At 37.2% G+C, this 19,674-nt stretch overlaps 1 protein-coding gene across 7 annotated transcripts in view; it reads right to left on the bottom strand.

Moving 5' to 3' along the window:
- Nucleotides 1–19,674, bottom strand: part of znf385c (zinc finger protein 385C) — a 113,436-nt gene that overhangs the window by 68,746 nt on the left and 25,016 nt on the right. For all 7 annotated transcript variants that reach the window (XM_067373690.1, XM_067373699.1, XM_067373718.1 and 4 more), the window contains exon 2: nucleotides 10,648–10,917. In XM_067373690.1, coding sequence (XP_067229791.1) covers nucleotides 10,648–10,917 — 270 coding nt within the window. The remainder of the gene's footprint in view (nucleotides 1–10,647; nucleotides 10,918–19,674) is intronic.

Below are 19,674 nucleotides of genomic sequence, written 5' to 3'. Positions count from 1 at the left end.
GAGAGAGAGAGCGCGAGAGAGAGAGAGCGAGAGAGAGAGAGAGAGAGAGAGAGTACATTGGAATGACAGAAAAAACGCAGCTGTGCAGACACACTCATGCAGAAAATTTCAGACTTTAATAAATCACACACACACACACACACACACACACACACACACACACACACACACACACACACACACACACACACACACACACACACACACACACACACACACTCGCTATAATCCAATACCTCATGCTGCATTAGAGGAGACCAGAGACGGAAAGCATGAAAGACAGAGAAAGACAAACACAGGAGCGGCATAAATATGCAAAACACAAATGCACAACACACACAGATGAAGAACTGTACCAAAAAATACCAGCACGTGTTTACTAAAGCAAACATTGGTATAAATGACACACACACACACACACACACACACACACACACACACACACACACACACACACACACACACACACACACACACACACACACACACACACACACACACACACACACACACACACACACACACACACACACACACACACACAATTCTGTGAATTGTGGGGACTTTCCATAGGCGTAATGCATTTTATACTGTACAAACTGTACTTTCTATCCCCCTACACTACCTCTAACCCTAAACCTAACCATCAAAGGAAACTGCACACTTTTACTTTCTCACAAAAACATCATTTAGTATGTTTATTTATCCATTTACATTGTGGGGACCGCTGGCTACATTTGGTGACAATGTAATATAAAAAAGTACACACACAAACACACACACACGTATATTTGCTATTTAGCAGACACCTTTCATTCAAAGAGCTTCACAATTTAATAAAATTGTATACCCTTGAAGATTCTTCAGGTTAAGTGACTTCCTAAAGGTCACAATTAGTAATTTGGTTTTTCAACAACCAATGCAGAGCATGGTGGCTGATGACAACAGGGCAATATATGACATTTAAAAGAAATATTTTATAAATAAATTAATAAATAGATTAATATTTTTAAAGGATCAGATTTAGTAATTTAATACAATTTAATTTGATTTAATTATGTACACACAATAATGATTATATATATATATATATATATATATATATATATATATATATATATATATATACACACATATACATATATGTATATATTAAATAGTAATATAATAAAATAATGCAATAAAAAAAATATAATAGAAAAAATAATCGCTACTAATCGCTACAATGGCAAATGGTACATTGTGATGTCTCTTAGTTAGGATGGAAGCTGATACTGTCGTGACTGATCTTTACCCACAATTGCACCACAGATCTACTACAGTCAACTCCAGAATTATTGGCACCCTTGTTAAATATTATCAAAGGGGGGTTTGAAAATAAATCTATGTTGTTTATCCTTTTGATTTTTCATTAAAAAAAAAAAAAAAAAAAAAAAAAAATCACAAAATTCTAACTTTTCATTTAAGTAAAGGAATAAGTGGAGGGAAAATCTCATTATGAAATAAATGTTTTTCTCTAGTTCATGTTGGCCACAATTATTGCAACCTCCAGGATAACAGCTCTGAGTCTTCTCCTATAATGTCTGATGAGTTTGGAGAACACCTGACAAGAGATCATTCCTTCACACAGAATCTCTCCAGATCCTTCAGATTCCAGCTCCATGTTGGTGCTTCTTCTCTTCAGTTCACTCCACTCATTTTCTTCAGGTTTCAGGTCAGGGGACTGAGATGGTCATGGCAGAAGCTTCATTTTGTGCTCAGTGACACATTTTTGTGTTGGTTTTGATGATTGTTTTGGATCATTGTCCTGATGGAAGATCCAACTATGGCCCATTGTAAGATTTCTAGCAGAAGCGTCAGGTTTTGATTTTTTTTATCTGTTTTTATTTGTTTGTATTTTCATCATACCATGTATCTGAACAAGATGTCCAGCAGAAAAATAGGCCCTCAACATTAAAGATCCAGCGGTATATTTAACTGTGGGCATGGGGTACTTTTTATCCCTGTTTGCACCAAACCCGTCTGGTGGGTTTGCTGCCAAAAAGCTCTTGTTTCTGGATGAGCAAGGAGAATTTTTCTTACTTCTCAAACCCTCCCAAACATCTTGTGGGCATGTAGGTGCTGTTTGATAATTTTTTAGGCTTTCTGAGACTCAAGACTCAACTAATCTCTGCAATTCTCCAGCTGTGATCCTTGGAGAGTCTTTGACCACTCAAACTTTCCTCCTCACTTCACATTAGGACGATTTAGACACTCGTCCTCTTCCAGGCAGATTTTTAGCATCTTTAGTTGATTGGAACTTCTCAATTATTGCCCTGATGGTGGAAATGGGGATTTTCAATGCTTTAGCTATTTTCTTACAGCCACTTTCTATTTTGTGAAGCTCAACAATCTTTTGCTGCACATCAGAACTATATTCTTTGGTTTTACTCATAGTGATGAATGATTAATTTGTGTTTCCTCATACTTGTACTCCTATGGAACAGGAAGTCATGGCTGGATAATTTCATGCTCCTAGTCACCCTGGTGTGCAAAAAAAAAAAAAAAAAAAAAAAAAAAAAAAACAAATTGGAATATACTTCAGAGATATTTTACTCATGAGAGTTTCTAGGGGTGCCAATAATTGTGGCCAACATGCATTGGAGAGAAACATTTATTTCATCATGTACATTTCCCCCCACTTTAAATGGTTTTACTTCAATGAAAGGTTAGAATTTTGTGATTTTTTTGAACGAAACATCAATAGGATAAACAATGCAGATTTATTTTCACAGCTGCTTTTGCTCATATTTACCAATAAATGGGTGCCAATAATTCTGGAGTTGACTATATGTACCGCTATTTATTGCGTGTGTCCAGGGCAATCTGAGAGAAGCCTGCTAATCTCAGTAGCCATATTACCTAGCATACCCATGATGCACCTGTCCGTGGATTGGGATGGTGGGGGTGTTGAGATAAGGGAAAGGACAGATAAGAATGAGGTGAAATGAAGAATGAGAGAGAGGACTTGGAAAATAAAGAGAAAAGGGTAGAGGGGGAAATATGTTTTTATATATATGAGATGGTAAGGTAAAATGGTGTGTCAGCTAAGAGTGGGCCGTTAACAAATGTGGACAAAAGCAGATGCTCTGAGGGATTTAAACATACAGAGTCTTATAGCAAATGTTTATATGCGCATACAATTCAAACACATTAAAAACAACAATAAATGCTAAGCTAATTTTGGAACAAAATATAGATAGACATGATGCCCTCTGCATGCACATATTGTGTGTGTGTATGTATGTTTGTGTGTGTGTGCAGTCATGCTGATTATATGGGTTTGAGTACAGGGGCCTGGAGGAATCAACAGAAGGTGAGCAGTGATAAGACTGTTACTTATGTATGTGTGTGAGTGTGTGTGTGTGTGTGTGTGTGTGTGTGTGTGTGTGTGTGTGTGTGTGTGTGTGTGTCTCTGTAAATCAAGTTCCAGGTTTTTGCCTTTCCCTACTGACATGAAATTGAAATACACACACATGTATCAACACAAATGCATTTAATTCTTCTAAGCTTATAATAGGCAATCTAAAATTTAGTTAGGACTCTTGATAATCTTAGAATGCTTATCTCTTTTAGTATACTAATACAATGCCCTCAATTTTTTCATTTATTGTACCCAATTAAGATTAAATGACATTAAAATGTTCAATGCTGCCTTAAGTTAATTACCTTGGAAGTTTATATATTATACAACAGTTCCCATGCGGCATCCATCCCAGACAAGCTTGTGAGTCAGTACTGGGGGATTTTCCCAATGACTCTTTCTGCAGGTTGCATCTCTATGCCAGTAGGTGGTCTTTAAGAGTGAAAAGCATTGAATAATTCACCTAAACCATTCATTCAAGCACTGATTTATTCAGGAATGAAACAAAGGTGTATACAAAGTCACAAAATCTCTGAGTAGGTACTTTTTTTTTGGGAAAAGCACATTGTGACTGATAAGAAAATATGTTCTATATAGTATAAATGGACCTCATTCATGAAACTTTTGTAAATATATGATTAAATTCTGAGTAATTTGTGCATAAAATAAACCTTCCAGAAAACTCTCCTCTGGATTCACAAATGCTTCGTAAACATCAGATTTGATAGTTAAATGTATGCTAATGAATTTCAATCATTTGTAAATACAGCGTGCGTGCACGCTCATTCACAGTTAATGTAATCCTCACCTATGAATTACAACTACATAAATTACGAGGAACATCGCGGAGTCTTCTGTACTCCATTCTCATTTCTGGCTTCAGTATATTGCATAAATGCAAAAGACACTAAAAAACGGCAGGTGCTCTTCTGAAAATGGCCAGCTGGTTGAGCTTGAGAGTGCTTTGGAGGCGCCGCATTTTTCCAGTTGAGACGCATTGGTTGCAATGATTTGGAATATCCACTGCAGTAACATGTTACTAGCAACTCATTTTGAAGAATAACACTGAATATAAAAATGCCGTAACCAGCAATATTAACTTCTCCATTGTTATTCAGTCATTGTACAAGTAGGATGATTGGTCGGTGTAGTATTTATCCTGCCCCTCCTCCACAGTGATTGGATGGCTGGAAAAAAGTGACAGTGACGAACGTTGCCTTTTACCCAAAGTTGAACAGAAGCTACAGTGGCCGTCTGGCCGACATGTCATCGTCTGAGAGAGCAGAGAGTAGCTTGTGTGAAGCAATGAGGTTTCTTCTTACCTCTAACAAAGAACGGTCTCTGCTTCTAATAAACCAGATTACAACTATTACTATTTCTTCTTTGTGCATATTCGTGCACAAACAATTCAGAACAACATGGTGACGAAACACGCTCTGTGGAGTGTTTGTCTGTTTAGGGCTGCTGTAGAAGCATGCCAGCACATAATGGCAACTTGACGTGGAGGGGGGACCCATGGTGTATGAGATCGAAATGGCTCATTCTAAGGTAATAAAAATATAAAATAACACTGCATATTATCTTCACTGTATAAATTAAATAAAGATTAATCATTATTGTAGTTACAAAAGCTATTCAGTCAAGAGCAGTGAGTGATTTCTTTATTTGTTGTTTGATTTAACATTAAAAACAGGCAACAGGAATAGTTTTTTCCCCTTTAAGACATGCACGATCCAGTACATATACCGTTACACATGCGTTGTCTTTCTCGACTAATATACGTTCACTTAAGGCTTAACCGACTATGTTTGCTAGGATACTCGCCAAGACGGGCATGTTGACATAATTTTTGAATGAATTTTTGTATGACAGCGACATAAATGACGGCATAAATGACCGGACATTAGAGCATACGGCATTCACATTGAACAAAGTTTACAAAGAGTAACTGTTTTGTCCATGTTTTTTGGTTATCGCTGTTGCAACGTTTTGGGAAGCCAGAATGCGTATCCACATATGGACGTATGGAACCATAAGTGGAGAAAGGTACGGTTCGATTTTTTACTGAGAACCGTTGCACCCCTAGTAGGGAGTAGGTGTTTCTTTGGTACCAACTAACATTTTGAAAATACGAACAATGTCATTAATCCAAACATTTACGCAAAAAATTTTGCTCGTGTTTCATGAATGAGGCCCAATGTGTGTAGGACTAATGAAATCCGGATGTACTAAATCCACCATTTTGGCTTTGTCATGTGACCAACCAGCGTCAGCTGGGTCACTTCACTGTAATCACAACTTCAGAATCTGAATGGAAGCATTAGGTCATCCAGGTACTTTTTGCCTACTCTTTTATCAATACTGTGAATTCAAACATACAACTTTCACATATTGTTTCGCACCTATAGTAGTAAACATATTCGGAATTCATTGTCTTTATCAATTAATCGTTGAATCATTCACTCAAATGATTTATTTAAACTTTTTTTTCAGGAATAAAACACTACTACCATGTGTTGCTCAGAGACATGCAGTGTCTGATAACGCTTTGCCTTTGTTTGGTACTATTTTTATTGGCGGAACAAAAATAGACCAAAGTAATTGTGCTTAAAATGTAATTTATTGCTTAATCAAATGCTTAACTTGCTATATTCTGTGACTGGCTACTGAACCCTGCTTTGTAGTGTTGTCCAGTTAAAATGAGAAAGACATATACAGTTCTGAATCAGTCAGTCACTGTTTTGTGTATGTGGGGATGATGTGTGGTACACTATGTGTGTGAGGTTAGGCTTCAGGCATTGTTGTAGGCTCATGGGAAAGGTTGTCCAGTTTAATTTGACTTCTATTATGCTGTCAGACACTAGCAGAATGGCTAATCAATGAGCCTTTATATCTTTGCACTTGAATGCAAACATGCATACACACACACAGCCATGCATCTCAAAAGTTCTCCATAAACGCCTTGCACAAATGGGATCATCATAGAGCTATGCCATTAAGAATCATGCTAAAACCCTGACACACACACACACACACACACACACACACACACACACACACACACACACACACACACACACACACACACACACACACACACACACACACACACACACACACACACACACACACACACACACACACAAACACACACACACACACACACACACACACACACACACACTAACCGCATAAAATCTAGCTGGCTCCCGAGACTGTGAGTGCCTGTACCCCGTTGCTTAAGGGGGCGTCACCACGTCGAGCATTTCCATGGTGAACATGTTTGGTTGCTATGTAATTATGATCTATTTGTATGAGAGCCTGCACCTGAAGTGGGTCTGACTGCTGCTCATATGATTGGCCGTGCATGCGTGTGTTTTTTATGTGTAAGAATCAACAGCATGGAAGTTAGCTTTAATTTCGCATTTGCATTACAAGAGAGGGAAAATTGGGTTCGCAGGCCTGGATTTGGAGTGTGTGTGGCATTTGCATGTGCTTGCTATCTGCAAGCGTTTGTGCATAGCTCTATTTTCGTGTGCCAGGACGAATGAATAGTGTTAGTGGATTATTTCACTGTTGTTCAAATAAATCGACAAATTCCACCTCTAATCATAAGATTCTGTCTGACTCCGCCTGTTTCTGTGGAAATAAGGCTGCATGACACAAAGCTGCCACCAGCTGCCTCACTTTCTCTCCTGCAATTATCTCCAGGCCGACATGTAGACGAACAGCCCCGTCTTTACAGCCATAACTACAACAATCAGCATCTCACGGACCTTTGAAATGCTCCTTCCTGACCTATCAGCTGGGCTTTAAAGCCGCATCACCATGGAAACATAAAAGCGAGTAGAGTCAAAATCACATATTAACTGCAGATGGACACAATGAGGTCTAAGGGTATGAATTACATGAAGATGCCTGTCAGACCTCAGCTGACAACATGAAGGTGGTTGATAATGTTTTTAAAGCCGTTTGCATGTCATGTGTTTATGAATTTGTTGATAACACCAAGCTGATAGGTCTTGTAGCACTGACGAACACACAGATTTACGTAGAAACAATTTCTACACATTTATTACTAATATTAGGAAAAAAATATTAGGTTACCAAAAAAATCAACACACAGCATTTAAATAATATTGTGTGTTAAATTTTCAGAAATGAATAGCATTACATGATTGGACCAAGTTGGACATGTTCCTGGATCAACATATTTTGTTGGTCCTGATGCAACATTGCCATCACAATCATATCCCAACCTATAGAACTAATCCAGGGGGTTTGAGTCTGAGAAAAAAATAAAATAAAAAGTAAAAATAAAATATTTTTTTAATTTATTTTTATTTTATTGACAGCCATAGTTTTATATCTCTTCAGGTTTATACATTTAACAGTACTCTAATAGTGGGGGGGAAAGTGTCAGCTTAACAGAAACTAAATTTTGTCCAGATAACACATAAAAATTCAGTGGTCTTTATACATTAAAATATATAGCTGTCTTTTATATTTTAAAGGGTTAATTCACCCAAAAAACAACCACGGCAACGTAAAAAGTGCATTACCAACGCCGACAGATGAAAGGATTCAATGGAATCAATTCAATGGAAAGGATTCCGGAAGAGAATACAATGCTGAATAAAGTCGTAGCTTTTATTATTTTTGGACCAAAATGTATTTTCGATGCTTCAAAAACTTCTAACTGACCCACTGATGTCACATGGACTACTTTGATGATGTTTTTATAACCTTTCTGGACATGGACAGTCTACCGTACAAACATTTTCAATGAAGGGACAGAAAGCTCTCGGACTAAATCTAAAATATCTTAAACTGTGTTCTGAAGATGAACGGAGGTCTTACGGGTTTGGAACGACATGAGGGTGAGTCATTAATGACATAATTTTCATTTTTTGGTGAACTAACCCTTTAAGATATGAGTTCATCATCATATTTGGGAATTGTGGAGTCAAAAAGTTTGGAATTCCCAGCTCAAATCAACCCTTGAAATTCCAGAGGGAAATGATTGGCTGATAGACCCAACACCTAAACCTACACCTTAAGGGTGTGTTCACACTTGTAGTACGGTTCTCTTGATTCTTTCTGTCCAGACCAATAAAAGAAAATGTTACATTAATTCTGGTTCACTTAGCATTTACACTGTCATTTTTAAAGGATTAGTTCACTTTCAAATGAAAATTAGCCCAAGCTTTACTCACCCTCAAGCCATCTTAGGTGTATATGACTTTCTTTTTTCTGAATAACACAATCAGAGATATATTAATAAACATCCTGACACATCTGAGCTTTATAATGGCAGTGATTGGGATCAACAGGTATGAGCTGAAGAAAGTGTCTTCATCCACATCCATCCATCATAAACGTACTCCACGCGGCTCCAGGGGGTTAATAAAGGCCTTCTGAAGCGAAAAAGATGCGTTTGTGTAAAAGAAAATTTCATATTTAACAAGTTATGAAGTAAAATATCTAGCTTCAGTCAGACCACCTTCCGTATTCAAGTTACAAAGAAAGTGTAAAACTCTCGCAGTTAAAATGCTTACGCTATGTCCTACACCAGTTTGCACTTTCTTCGTAACTTGAATATGGAAAGCAGTCTGGTGGAAGCTAGATATTTTACTTCATAACTTGTTAAATATGGATTTTTTTTTTTTTTACACGAATGCATCGTTTCACTTCAGAAGTACTTTATTAACCCCCCGGAGTCGTGTGTTGTACATGTTTATGATGGATGGATGTCAAAGTCCCTTTAAGACAAGTCATTTCACTCGGCGGCCATCTTTGAAACGTCTCTCGGGCATCCTGGGCATCATGCAGCTCCTATCTCTTTGAAACATCAGATTCTCCAAAACTGTTCGTCAACCTTACGATTAAATTTGATATTTGAAATCACCAATGAAATCTAACAACAACCGACTCATAAATTTAGTTTCTAAACGCTCGAATCATGACAAAAAAACTCTATTTTTTTCAGGCTGGATCAAGCTAATGCGCATGCGCAGACCTAAATGTGCGTCTCTTTGGAGGCGCGCATCTGACTGTTTCTATAGAAACCGGTGATTCTAACGGCCGCTGAAGTGACGCGATGACTTTACCAGTCGGCGATTGGCTCTTGGCTTTAGAAGGCGGGACTTATTCCGCGTTACACTTTCTCCCATTCAAAACAATATGAGTGACGCGTCTTGTGTTATTCTATAGTCTTTGATGGATGTGGATGGATGCACTTTCTTCATTGGTATTGCTTACTGCCATTATAAAGCTTGAACATGTCAGGATATTTATTTATATACTCTGTGTTCATCAGAAAGAACAAAGTCATATACAGCTATATAGCTTGAGGGTGAGTAAAGCTTGGGCTAATTTTCATTTGAAAGTGAATTAATCCTTTAACACCAAAAACAACTCAAAAGAAACACACAAAAAATTTTTATAACGTATATTTTGCAACAGAACTTATTGCACATCCAAAACAATGCTGTGTGCTGGTCTAAGTGAGCTCATTTTATGTGCGTACATACGATGGTATATTTACCAGCTGAGAACTCATGAAGAAAAAAAAAAAAAGTTAAAACCGCACCAGGAATTTCTCCGTTACACACACAAACGAAGATCTGCTGCAAGACGACGTAGATCCTATGATGAAAGTAACCATGTATGCTTGAGAATTCTGTCCTTTTTAGGGTTGCATCTTGTGCCATCAAGTCCCGTTTTTGGTTTGTTTGTTAGTCTTGGGTCCGTGTTGCATTCATATTTTAGTCAAACCTCACCACCGAGACCCCTGAAAAGGTGTTGGATGGCAGCGTTCACACTTATTCAAATGAACCGGACCTACAGAGCTATCGCAAAATTAAAGTATGTTTTAATTGGACCAAACCTGCCAAGTGTGAACACACACTAAAATCTGATAGGAATTAATAGGAATGTTGTCCTACTTGGGTAAATCATGTTAAGCAACATGCACAAGAACATACACAACGTGATTCATCCCAGCAGGACATGTTCCCAGATAAACATCATCTGCTGGCCCAAGAACAACCTTCTAGAATCCAATCAGTACTATCCCCAAAATCAGAGGGCAATGATTGGTTTCTAAGTAAGCATTTCAAGGACTAATAAAGATGTTGATCCAAGAACATACCCCTATTTGGGTGGATAATGTAAAGCAAGAAGCTCCAGTCTTTGAGCTCCGATTATGACAGGAACACCAGAGAAAGACACACATATCATACCTGTGTTGCTGTTGTTTATGTGTTTGAGTCTTTTCTGGTGTGTTTTGCCATTGTAGTGTATCTGTGCTTGTGCTGCGGAGTTCAGCTGAATGTTGCACACTTCACAGAGTGTGTACGACCTGTGTTTGCGCTCCCGCTTCGGACGAGGGTTTACAGATGGGGCGTCCTGTCTGGTAAACTCCACCCCATCAGAGGACACACCCTCATGCCCAGTCTGTTCAGTCAGTCTGTTTGATCCGTCTTCAACAGGACTAAATGGACGCTTCATTCCTAAAGAGAGAATAAAAGTTTAATGTATCTGAAATATTATAGGCATCTGGATAGCTAAGCCAGGCAGTGGCAGAAGTGTTCTGCAGTGTGACATGCAATACTCCATCTAAAACGACATTTTCCAATTGTATATTAATACTAAACTTTATGACTCCATTTTATGACTTTATACATACAATTGATAGAGGACATGAAATATTTACACACTGAACCATTTATTTGTCACATCAAAGGAGTATTATAAACTAACATGGTGAAACATTACAAATGGTAAATGAAAAAGAAATAGTGCTGCTTAATATTTTTGTGTAAACCATGATACAATGTTCAGGATTCTTTGATAAATAGAAAGAAAAAAAAACAGCATTTATTTGTTGTAACATTATACATGTCTTAACCGTCAATGTTGATTAATGCTTCCTTGCTGAATAAAAGTATTCATTTCTTTCCAGAAAAAACATACTGACCCCAAACTCTTGAATTATAATATATATACACTACCGCTCATAAGTTTGGGATCGGTAAGATATTTAATGTTTTTAAAGAAGTTTCGTCTGCTCACCAAGCGTGCATTTACTTAATTAAAAATACAGTAAAAGCAGTAATATTGTGAAATATTATTACAATTTAAAATGACTGCTTTCTATTTGAAAATATTTTAAAATGTAATTTATTCCTGTGATGTCAAAGGTGAATTTTCAGCATCGTTACTCCAGTCTTCAGTGTCACATGATCCTTCAGAAATCATTCTAATATGATGATTTGCTGCTCAAGAAACATTTAATGTGTACAATTGTATAAAATATTTGTGTACAATATTTTTTTTTTCAGGATTATTTGATGAATAGAAAGTTCAAAAGAACAGTGTTTATATGAAATCTAATCTTTTGTAACATTATAAATGTCTTTACTGCCACTTTTGATCGATTCAATGCATCCTTTCTGAATAAAGTGTACATTTCTTTAATTTCTTTAAAAAAAATAAAAATTCTTACTGACCCCAAACTTTTGAAAGGTAGTGTATAATGATACAGAAGCTTTGTATTTCAGATAAATGCTGTTCTTTTGAACTTTCTATTCATCAAGGAATCCTGAAAAAGAAAGTACACAACTGTTTTCAACATTGATAATAATAACAAATATTTCTTGAGGAACTAATCATCATATTAGAATGATTTCTGAAGGATCATGTGACACTGAACACTGGAGTAATGATGCTGAAAATTCAGCTTTGCCAACACGAGAATAAATTACTTTGTAAAATATATTCAAATAGAAAAGTTATTTTAAATTGTAATAAGTTTTCACAATATTACTTTACTGTATTTTTAATAAACTAAATTAAGCCTTGGTGAGCAGACAAAACTTCTTTTAAAAACATTAAAATCTTACCGATCCCAAACTTTTGAGCGGTAGTGTATATTATTTACAACAAATTCTTTTCACATTATTGACATTCTCTGGGGATTACAGCAGTGCTACTGACCTCCACTAGGGGGAGATATTCATCAACAGTGCCCAGAAAGTTTGGAAATCCTGCATGTTTGTTACAGTTAATTGCAGTTTTGTTATATATGAAACTTTTGTCAATGCTCAATTTTTAATTTGCTTCTTCATAAAGAACATTTCTTTGCATGCAGCATTACGAATATAGTTTTGTGCTCTACTGGCCTACTATAGAAAACTCCATCTCTGGACTTGACTATCAAACACACCCACACCCATATATCTCACATGCACAAACATATACTAGAGCTTTTTAAATACACATTCACACGTGCACCTACACACACACACTCACACGTTCGTTTTTGTGAATTGTGGGGACATTCTATAGGGATAATGGTTTTTAAACTGTACAAACCGTATTTTCTATCCCCCTACACTACCCCATACACCTAAACCTAACCATCCCAGTATGATTTAGAAGCCTTTTGAAAAGTGGGGACATGGGGTAATGTCCTCATAAGTCACCTCTTTTTGTAATACCTATGTCATACCCATGTCATTATACACATTTGTGTCCTGACATGTCACAAAAATGCGCGCACACACACACACACACGTTGGGGGTTTTAATGATTTATGGGGACATTTCATAGACACAATGTTTTTCATACTGTACAAACTGTATATTCTATCCCCTAAACCAAAACCTACACCTAAACCTACCCATCACAGAAAACTTTTTGCATTTTTACATTTTCAAAAATCTTCACTTAGTACAATTTATAAGCCGTTTTCCTAATGTGGGGCAAAAAATGTCCCTACAAGGACAAGGATTTTGGATATTGCCATCTTTGTGAGGACATTTTGTCTCCGTAATGTAGGGTATATCTGAACCACCCATACACATATTATATATATACATATACACACACACACACAGGCCCCATTGATCCTGCACCTCCTTCTCTAAACACCACTCCCTGACCACAGAGCACAAACACACATCTGTCTTTGCTGCCCAAACACACTGTAAACCCACCCCTCCCAACTCACAAACTATGAATGGTCAAACATTACAAGCAAAATAAAATACAAAAATAAGTAAAATAGTCAAACAAAACACTATTTAATCAACATTTGTTCAGATTCTACAATGAATTTGTTTTTGGGTTATAAACTGTAACGGAATGACATTATTAATGGGCGATAAACTGCAAGGAATGATGATATTCCTCAGAAACGGCTATCATTAATATCCATATACAACTGATACTGTCGGCCCTTCAAGTTCTTTACTGCAGGGCTGCACCATAAGGATGGCAGGGCCCAGTGTTTAGAGAGAGAGTTTATTTTATACTCATAGTTTAACAATATATGGCTAAAAATAAAATGTATAATTTTGTGGGGTTCAGTGAAAATGTTGGCAGGGCAAGTAAAAAAAAAAAAAAAAGACAGGCTAGTGGGACAAAACCCTCATTGTTGAGCCCTGTCACTGTTGGTCATGCTGACATCATGGAAGAGTATTTGTCTTATTTAAACATCTGAAAAGAGCCCTGAGGTCACCCTGTCGTCTCGACACACAGCTGAAGGAGTGGCAGTGGATCAAGGACAGGGCTGTTAGCGATGCTAGCGATCTTCTGTGCTGTGCTGAGCGTGTCTTGTTTCACTTCTTCTATCCATGTCTCCCCACGAGACCGCATTAATCAGTGCACGGATATCCTGCTGAAAGTCACTCATATGGGGACATATGTGTATTTCTGTCACTCTTGCATACACACGCAAACAAACAAATACACAAACAGCAGGGCAGATTGTTCAGCACTCCAAAAATACTCAACTGCAACATGACATGGTTAACTTCTGAACAGAGCGCCCTCCATAGGTCAAGTGCATATAGCAGACCTTCAGTTAATGATAGGATCAGTCTGAGTAAAAAAATATCCCGAGTAAAAATAACAAATAATTATAATAATGATAGGATCAGTCTGAGTAAAAAAATATCCCGAGTAAAAATAACAAATAATTATAATAATATATTATTAGCAATGCATTTATTTTACTAAATATACATTTTATTTATATTTAATTATAATAAATTTGTACAGAACAAATTTCATTGGCACCACCACAAAAATATTCTATTATTTTAATATAGGCTATGTGTAAATTGTGTAATAAATAAAAGTGAAAATGGAATAGACCTAACTAATAATAGACCTAACTGATATATACACACTACACATGTAGGTGGCACAAATCTGAATTTGCCATTCTGATTCCACTTGTCATTCTGAACTTTGAAAGGTTCGTCTAATTTCAGCAGTAAACACTACTTTCATTCCAGCCAAATCAAAGATAAGTGGTCATAAGAGGTGAAAGTGAAGATAAAATCAGCTCTGGAGTGCCACAGTAATATTTACTATCAGACACAATAAAGATATGCCAGTACAAATACACCGTTTGCCAACAGCTTTAAACTCAATCTAACAAATGGAAGCTACAGTAGCTGTGTGCGTAACATTATTAGCCACTGGTGTTGTATGTTCAGATGAATCTGTAATTGGCTGGCTGAGCTGGAGTGATGAGTCTTCTGTTGTTTTTCCACTGAAGTGATGCTCTGTCTGGTTTGGAGACACAGCCCTGTGGAACACGATGAGTTGTGCGAACGGCTGACTGGATGCTCTCTCCCTAATAAGTTTGCTGAGGGCCGCTGGCATTACCAGTGGAGCTGGGTGTGTTTGTTCAGGCCATGCTATGTGTGCGTGTTTGTGAGGGAAAGTGTGTGTGTGTTCAACTCAGTTGGGACAAGAAGAAATTTCATAGCTTTGTAACATCTGCTGTCTGTTTCATAATGTCAGTTTAATCCATGTTAAATGACATTCTGTATCATATGAGTGGTGTGTGTATTGATGTGTATACAGTCTCTGAATTATCCTTATTAGGAGGCTTTTTTTCCATCACATACTGATATATGACATAAGAGTGGCCAAACTAAAGAAAAGGTAAAATCTTTAAAAAAAAAACTACCATTTCCAAGTTTAAAATTTAATGACTCCAACCCCTGGTTTCACAGCTAGTCCCACACTAATATGCATATTTGAGCTGCTTTAACTGAAAGCAACTTCTACAGACATATCTTAAAATATGTCAGTGCCATTTTTTTAACTCAAGATGTACACCAGTAATGTTTTTTTTTTTCCTCTCTAGTGAACGTTTGTAAAAGCTATTTAAATTGAACTAAGGCCTAATCCTGGATTAAGGATAAGTCCTGTCTGTGAAACCAGGCCTAAAAATGTCATATGGTGCAAGCAGGGCCTAAAATTAAGGGCCCTGTCATACACTCCGTGCAAAGAGGAGCGACGCAAGTGTTTTTTGCTAGTTTCAGCCTGTCACAGTTATCATTTTCACGTCTTGTGCCACATTGTTTAAATAGCAAATGCATTTCCATTTGTGCGCCCATGGGCGTGCTGGTCTGAAAAACAAAGTGTGTTCAGGCGCATTGTTGGCGTGTTACTATTTTGAGGCAACTGAAATAGACTGTGCCATTGACCAACTGAAACCTGGTCTAAAGTCAATGACGCAATATTTTTTATTTTTTTATATTTAAAAAGCGCAATAGTAATATGGGCCTATAGGCACTCTGCTTAAAAATGCTTTTGTGGAATCCAGCTTGTCCCGTAGACGGTCTGCTCTCGCTTTAACCTCGCGCACGGGCAGATCCGTTTCCTCGCTGGTGAAGCCTTCAGTTTTTCCATTTGCAAATTCCACCATGTAAATAGCGAATCCATGGCACAACTGGCTTTTAAAGGGAATGGGAGATGAGACTCTGATTGGTTTATTGCATGTTACGCCCAAAACCCACCCATTACTCATTAAGAGAATAGGGACGATCCTTTTAGACCATGCGCCGGGCACGCCGACCATTTTTCCCATCCTTAAACTAGCAAAAGTGGATTCGGACACATCCTAAGTGCACTTGTGCCATGCACTTTAGACCATGCGCTTAGATCATTAAAATAGGGCCCTAACACTCACCAAGCACCAAATGCGACTAAAAATCGGTGTTGGTGAGTATATGAAATGATGTCAGCTGCCAGATAGCCAGTATAACATTTTTAAGATTTCTAACAATTCAATGTTATGAGAACATGAACGTGAACAAACGTGAACGATGCTCTGTACAGCTGATGGGTCAGTGCTGCATCATCACGAAAATTTAAGCCTTTCCAATGTAAATATTCAAGCACTTAGACACGTGAAAAGCGCGTGGCCTGAAAGCCGTGTCTCAAACAGTACGCAAATACTAAGCTGAGCTCCCTTTAATACCTTCCTGTCCTCGAACAGACAAATTCACACAAAAAAAATGCCTGTCTCTGTAAACACAGTCGGTTACGTATGACAGCATCCTAATAATCCTGCTGCTGTGCAGTTTTTAATGTTAACCAAACAACAAAGGGCGGGAAAAAAAATATCACTCACTGCTCTTGAACTTTAAAAAAGGATATGAAGATTATGCAGTTATTTATTTGATTAGACTACTTTATTCAATTTCTGTACCTGAAAACTACTGAAAAGCACTGTTTATTCCATTTCATTTGCATCTTTGTTGTAATGTATTTATTTGTGCTATTGCTTGTAATTTGATTATTTGTTCTTATTTTATTACTGACTGTTTAATTGTCTTTAAATTTGTAGGCTATTAAAATATTAGTTAAGATAGTAGTTTTAGCCGTGGTATGGAAATTGAAATAGAGGATTGTGCATTTTCATTAGCATCTAAAATATTGGTTTCATAACAATGCCATTGGCGGGTGTGGCAAAAAGTTACATTTTTAGGCCCTGGGTGTAAACATCAAGCAAACTTTTTTAAAACAGACACGTTCAATAAATGCGAGTTTACACATCTTGATAAATAAAAAAGTACACTACCCATTCAAAAGTTTAGGGTTAGTAAAAAAAAATTTGTCTTTAACAAGCATGCATAAAATTGATCAAAAGTGACAGTAAAGAAATGCATGTTAAAAAAGATTTATATTTAAAATAAATGCTGTTCTTTTGAACTATCAAAAATCTTACTGACCCTAAAGTGAAAAAACATGACCTAGTCACTCTGCGCATGCATTGTATGTATTTTACATTAACACAAAAAGGCGTCATGTCATTGACTTATAAATTGCACATTTTGCAATAAATTGCATATATGCAAAATTTATTTAATTAATCAGCAGACAATGTAGCTAACTCACTTATATTTTTGTATGGATAAACAGTTATTATATTTTAAAGAGCAGGCATGATCCAGTTCTGATTATGCTAACAGATGCTGTATAGACTATGGAGGTTCGTGAAGAGCCCGATCTGTCCAGATCTCCTGTCTTTGAGCTGTACAACAGCACAGAACATCATTATAAATTCAGAATTATGCAGGTGAAGTCAAATAATAGCAGATAGCAAACTCACAGTGAAAGAGACGGCCGGCTGATGGTATGCATTAGCATAACTAAACATCAACCTGCATGGCCTCTTATCTCTCTCTCTCTCTCTTTTGCTTACTGACAGTGCCATATTTTCCAGTGGGGGAAGAGATCGGACTCTGCTTCATGTGTCTCAGTGATAAGTGAGTGTCCGTGAGATCAAGGAGAGGACGTCTGGGGACTGCTGAATCAAATGTGAGCATTATGAACTACAGATCACTGGGGAAAATTATCCAGAAAACTCAGTAGAGGGGCCAATTAACCTGCAAGAAATTACATTCAGAAATAAACCAGGGTAGAAAAGCGGTTATTCGTCTCAAGAGAATGCAGCGGAAGGCACAATACTCTTTACTGATATTGACTCTGAAGTAATCTTAAACCCTACAAAGCAGGAATATGAGTATCTGTGGAAATCTGTTACGGTATTGTACTCAACTATAACAATACAAAAACGACATGAATCGATTCTCTTGAATAGCCACTTAAGCAGCTTTGCTCTGTCCATTAAGTGTAAAACCATCAATACTTACTGGTGCACACATAAAAAAGGTGCAGGAAAGAAGTTATGCTACATTTTATGCTATAATGAAGATTCTGTTACAAACTCGAGCGCACGTTTCTGTTGTTACAAATGCTGCTAAAAGGCACAATGCTTTATGTGATTCTGCCACTCTTCAAACACCCACACACAATCATCGAATGCTTCACACACACACACACACACACACACACACACACACACACACACACACACACACACACACACACACACACACACACACACACACACACACACACACACACACACACACACACACACACACACACACACACACACACACACACACACACACACACACACACACACACACACACACACACACACACACACACACACAGCAGGTCAATCAGCTCTCTGACACCTGAGGTTGATGTACTGCATCATCAAATAAGAGTGTAAGCATGTGTGTAAACTAGCTTCAGTCAAAATATATATGAGGAACAAACACTCTCAAATTCAGCAGGCTGCTTTCACAAATGCATGCAGAGAATTCAGTTAGAGGAGGAGAATGAGATATGACAACACTCTCTTATTCATGCAGTGCACACACCCACAGTCATGCACATTGTACATTGCAGACATTTTGAAAGCAGCTCATTAAAAGAAAAAAAAAAACAAAAAAAAACATCATTACACAGCCATTAACAAATTACTCTAGCTTTGTGAGCTGCGAGGAGCAGAAGGAATAGTGTTGTTTTGAAACTGATGTATGATGTCAGGAAAGCAGCACAGTCATGATGAAACACACTCACACACACTATTACTTATTACTGAATCCTAATACATTAATATAGTAAAAGAAAATTACTTGTGATTACACAATTTGTCTGTGATTGTAGGTCTTGAAATGAAAAGAAATAGGACAGCAGAATCGTTTTACTTTATTTTTTTGTCCATCCCAATATTCAAACTGGTTGATATGAATTTTTCACTTGTTTATTCTCACATTTTTTACACTGGAATATAAGGTATCCTTGAAGCCAGGGACCTTACAATCTCTTGTGACTTAAACATACTTTATTGACAGTTTTCAAGTGAATCAAGCCATCTCTATACTTTAATGCCCCACAAGAGAACAGGTATTTTCAAAAGGGCTTGACTTTTCAAGTAAAGGGTGGCAACGTTTTGGACAAATGCATCTCAGTGCATCAAAATCTCTTTCTTCAAAGGTCACAGAAATAAGAGTGATGCAGTTGCACATTCAATATAACATGACATTTGCATTAAAAACATTGCCTCTCTGAAGATTAGGCCTTGTGCCAGTTTTGGTGG

This window comes from Chanodichthys erythropterus, chromosome 3, assembly GCF_024489055.1.
Source record: "Chanodichthys erythropterus isolate Z2021 chromosome 3, ASM2448905v1, whole genome shotgun sequence".
In the NCBI taxonomy this organism is placed as follows: Eukaryota; Metazoa; Chordata; class Actinopteri; order Cypriniformes; family Xenocyprididae; genus Chanodichthys; species Chanodichthys erythropterus.
This window is presented reverse-complemented; position numbering and strand designations above follow the sequence as displayed.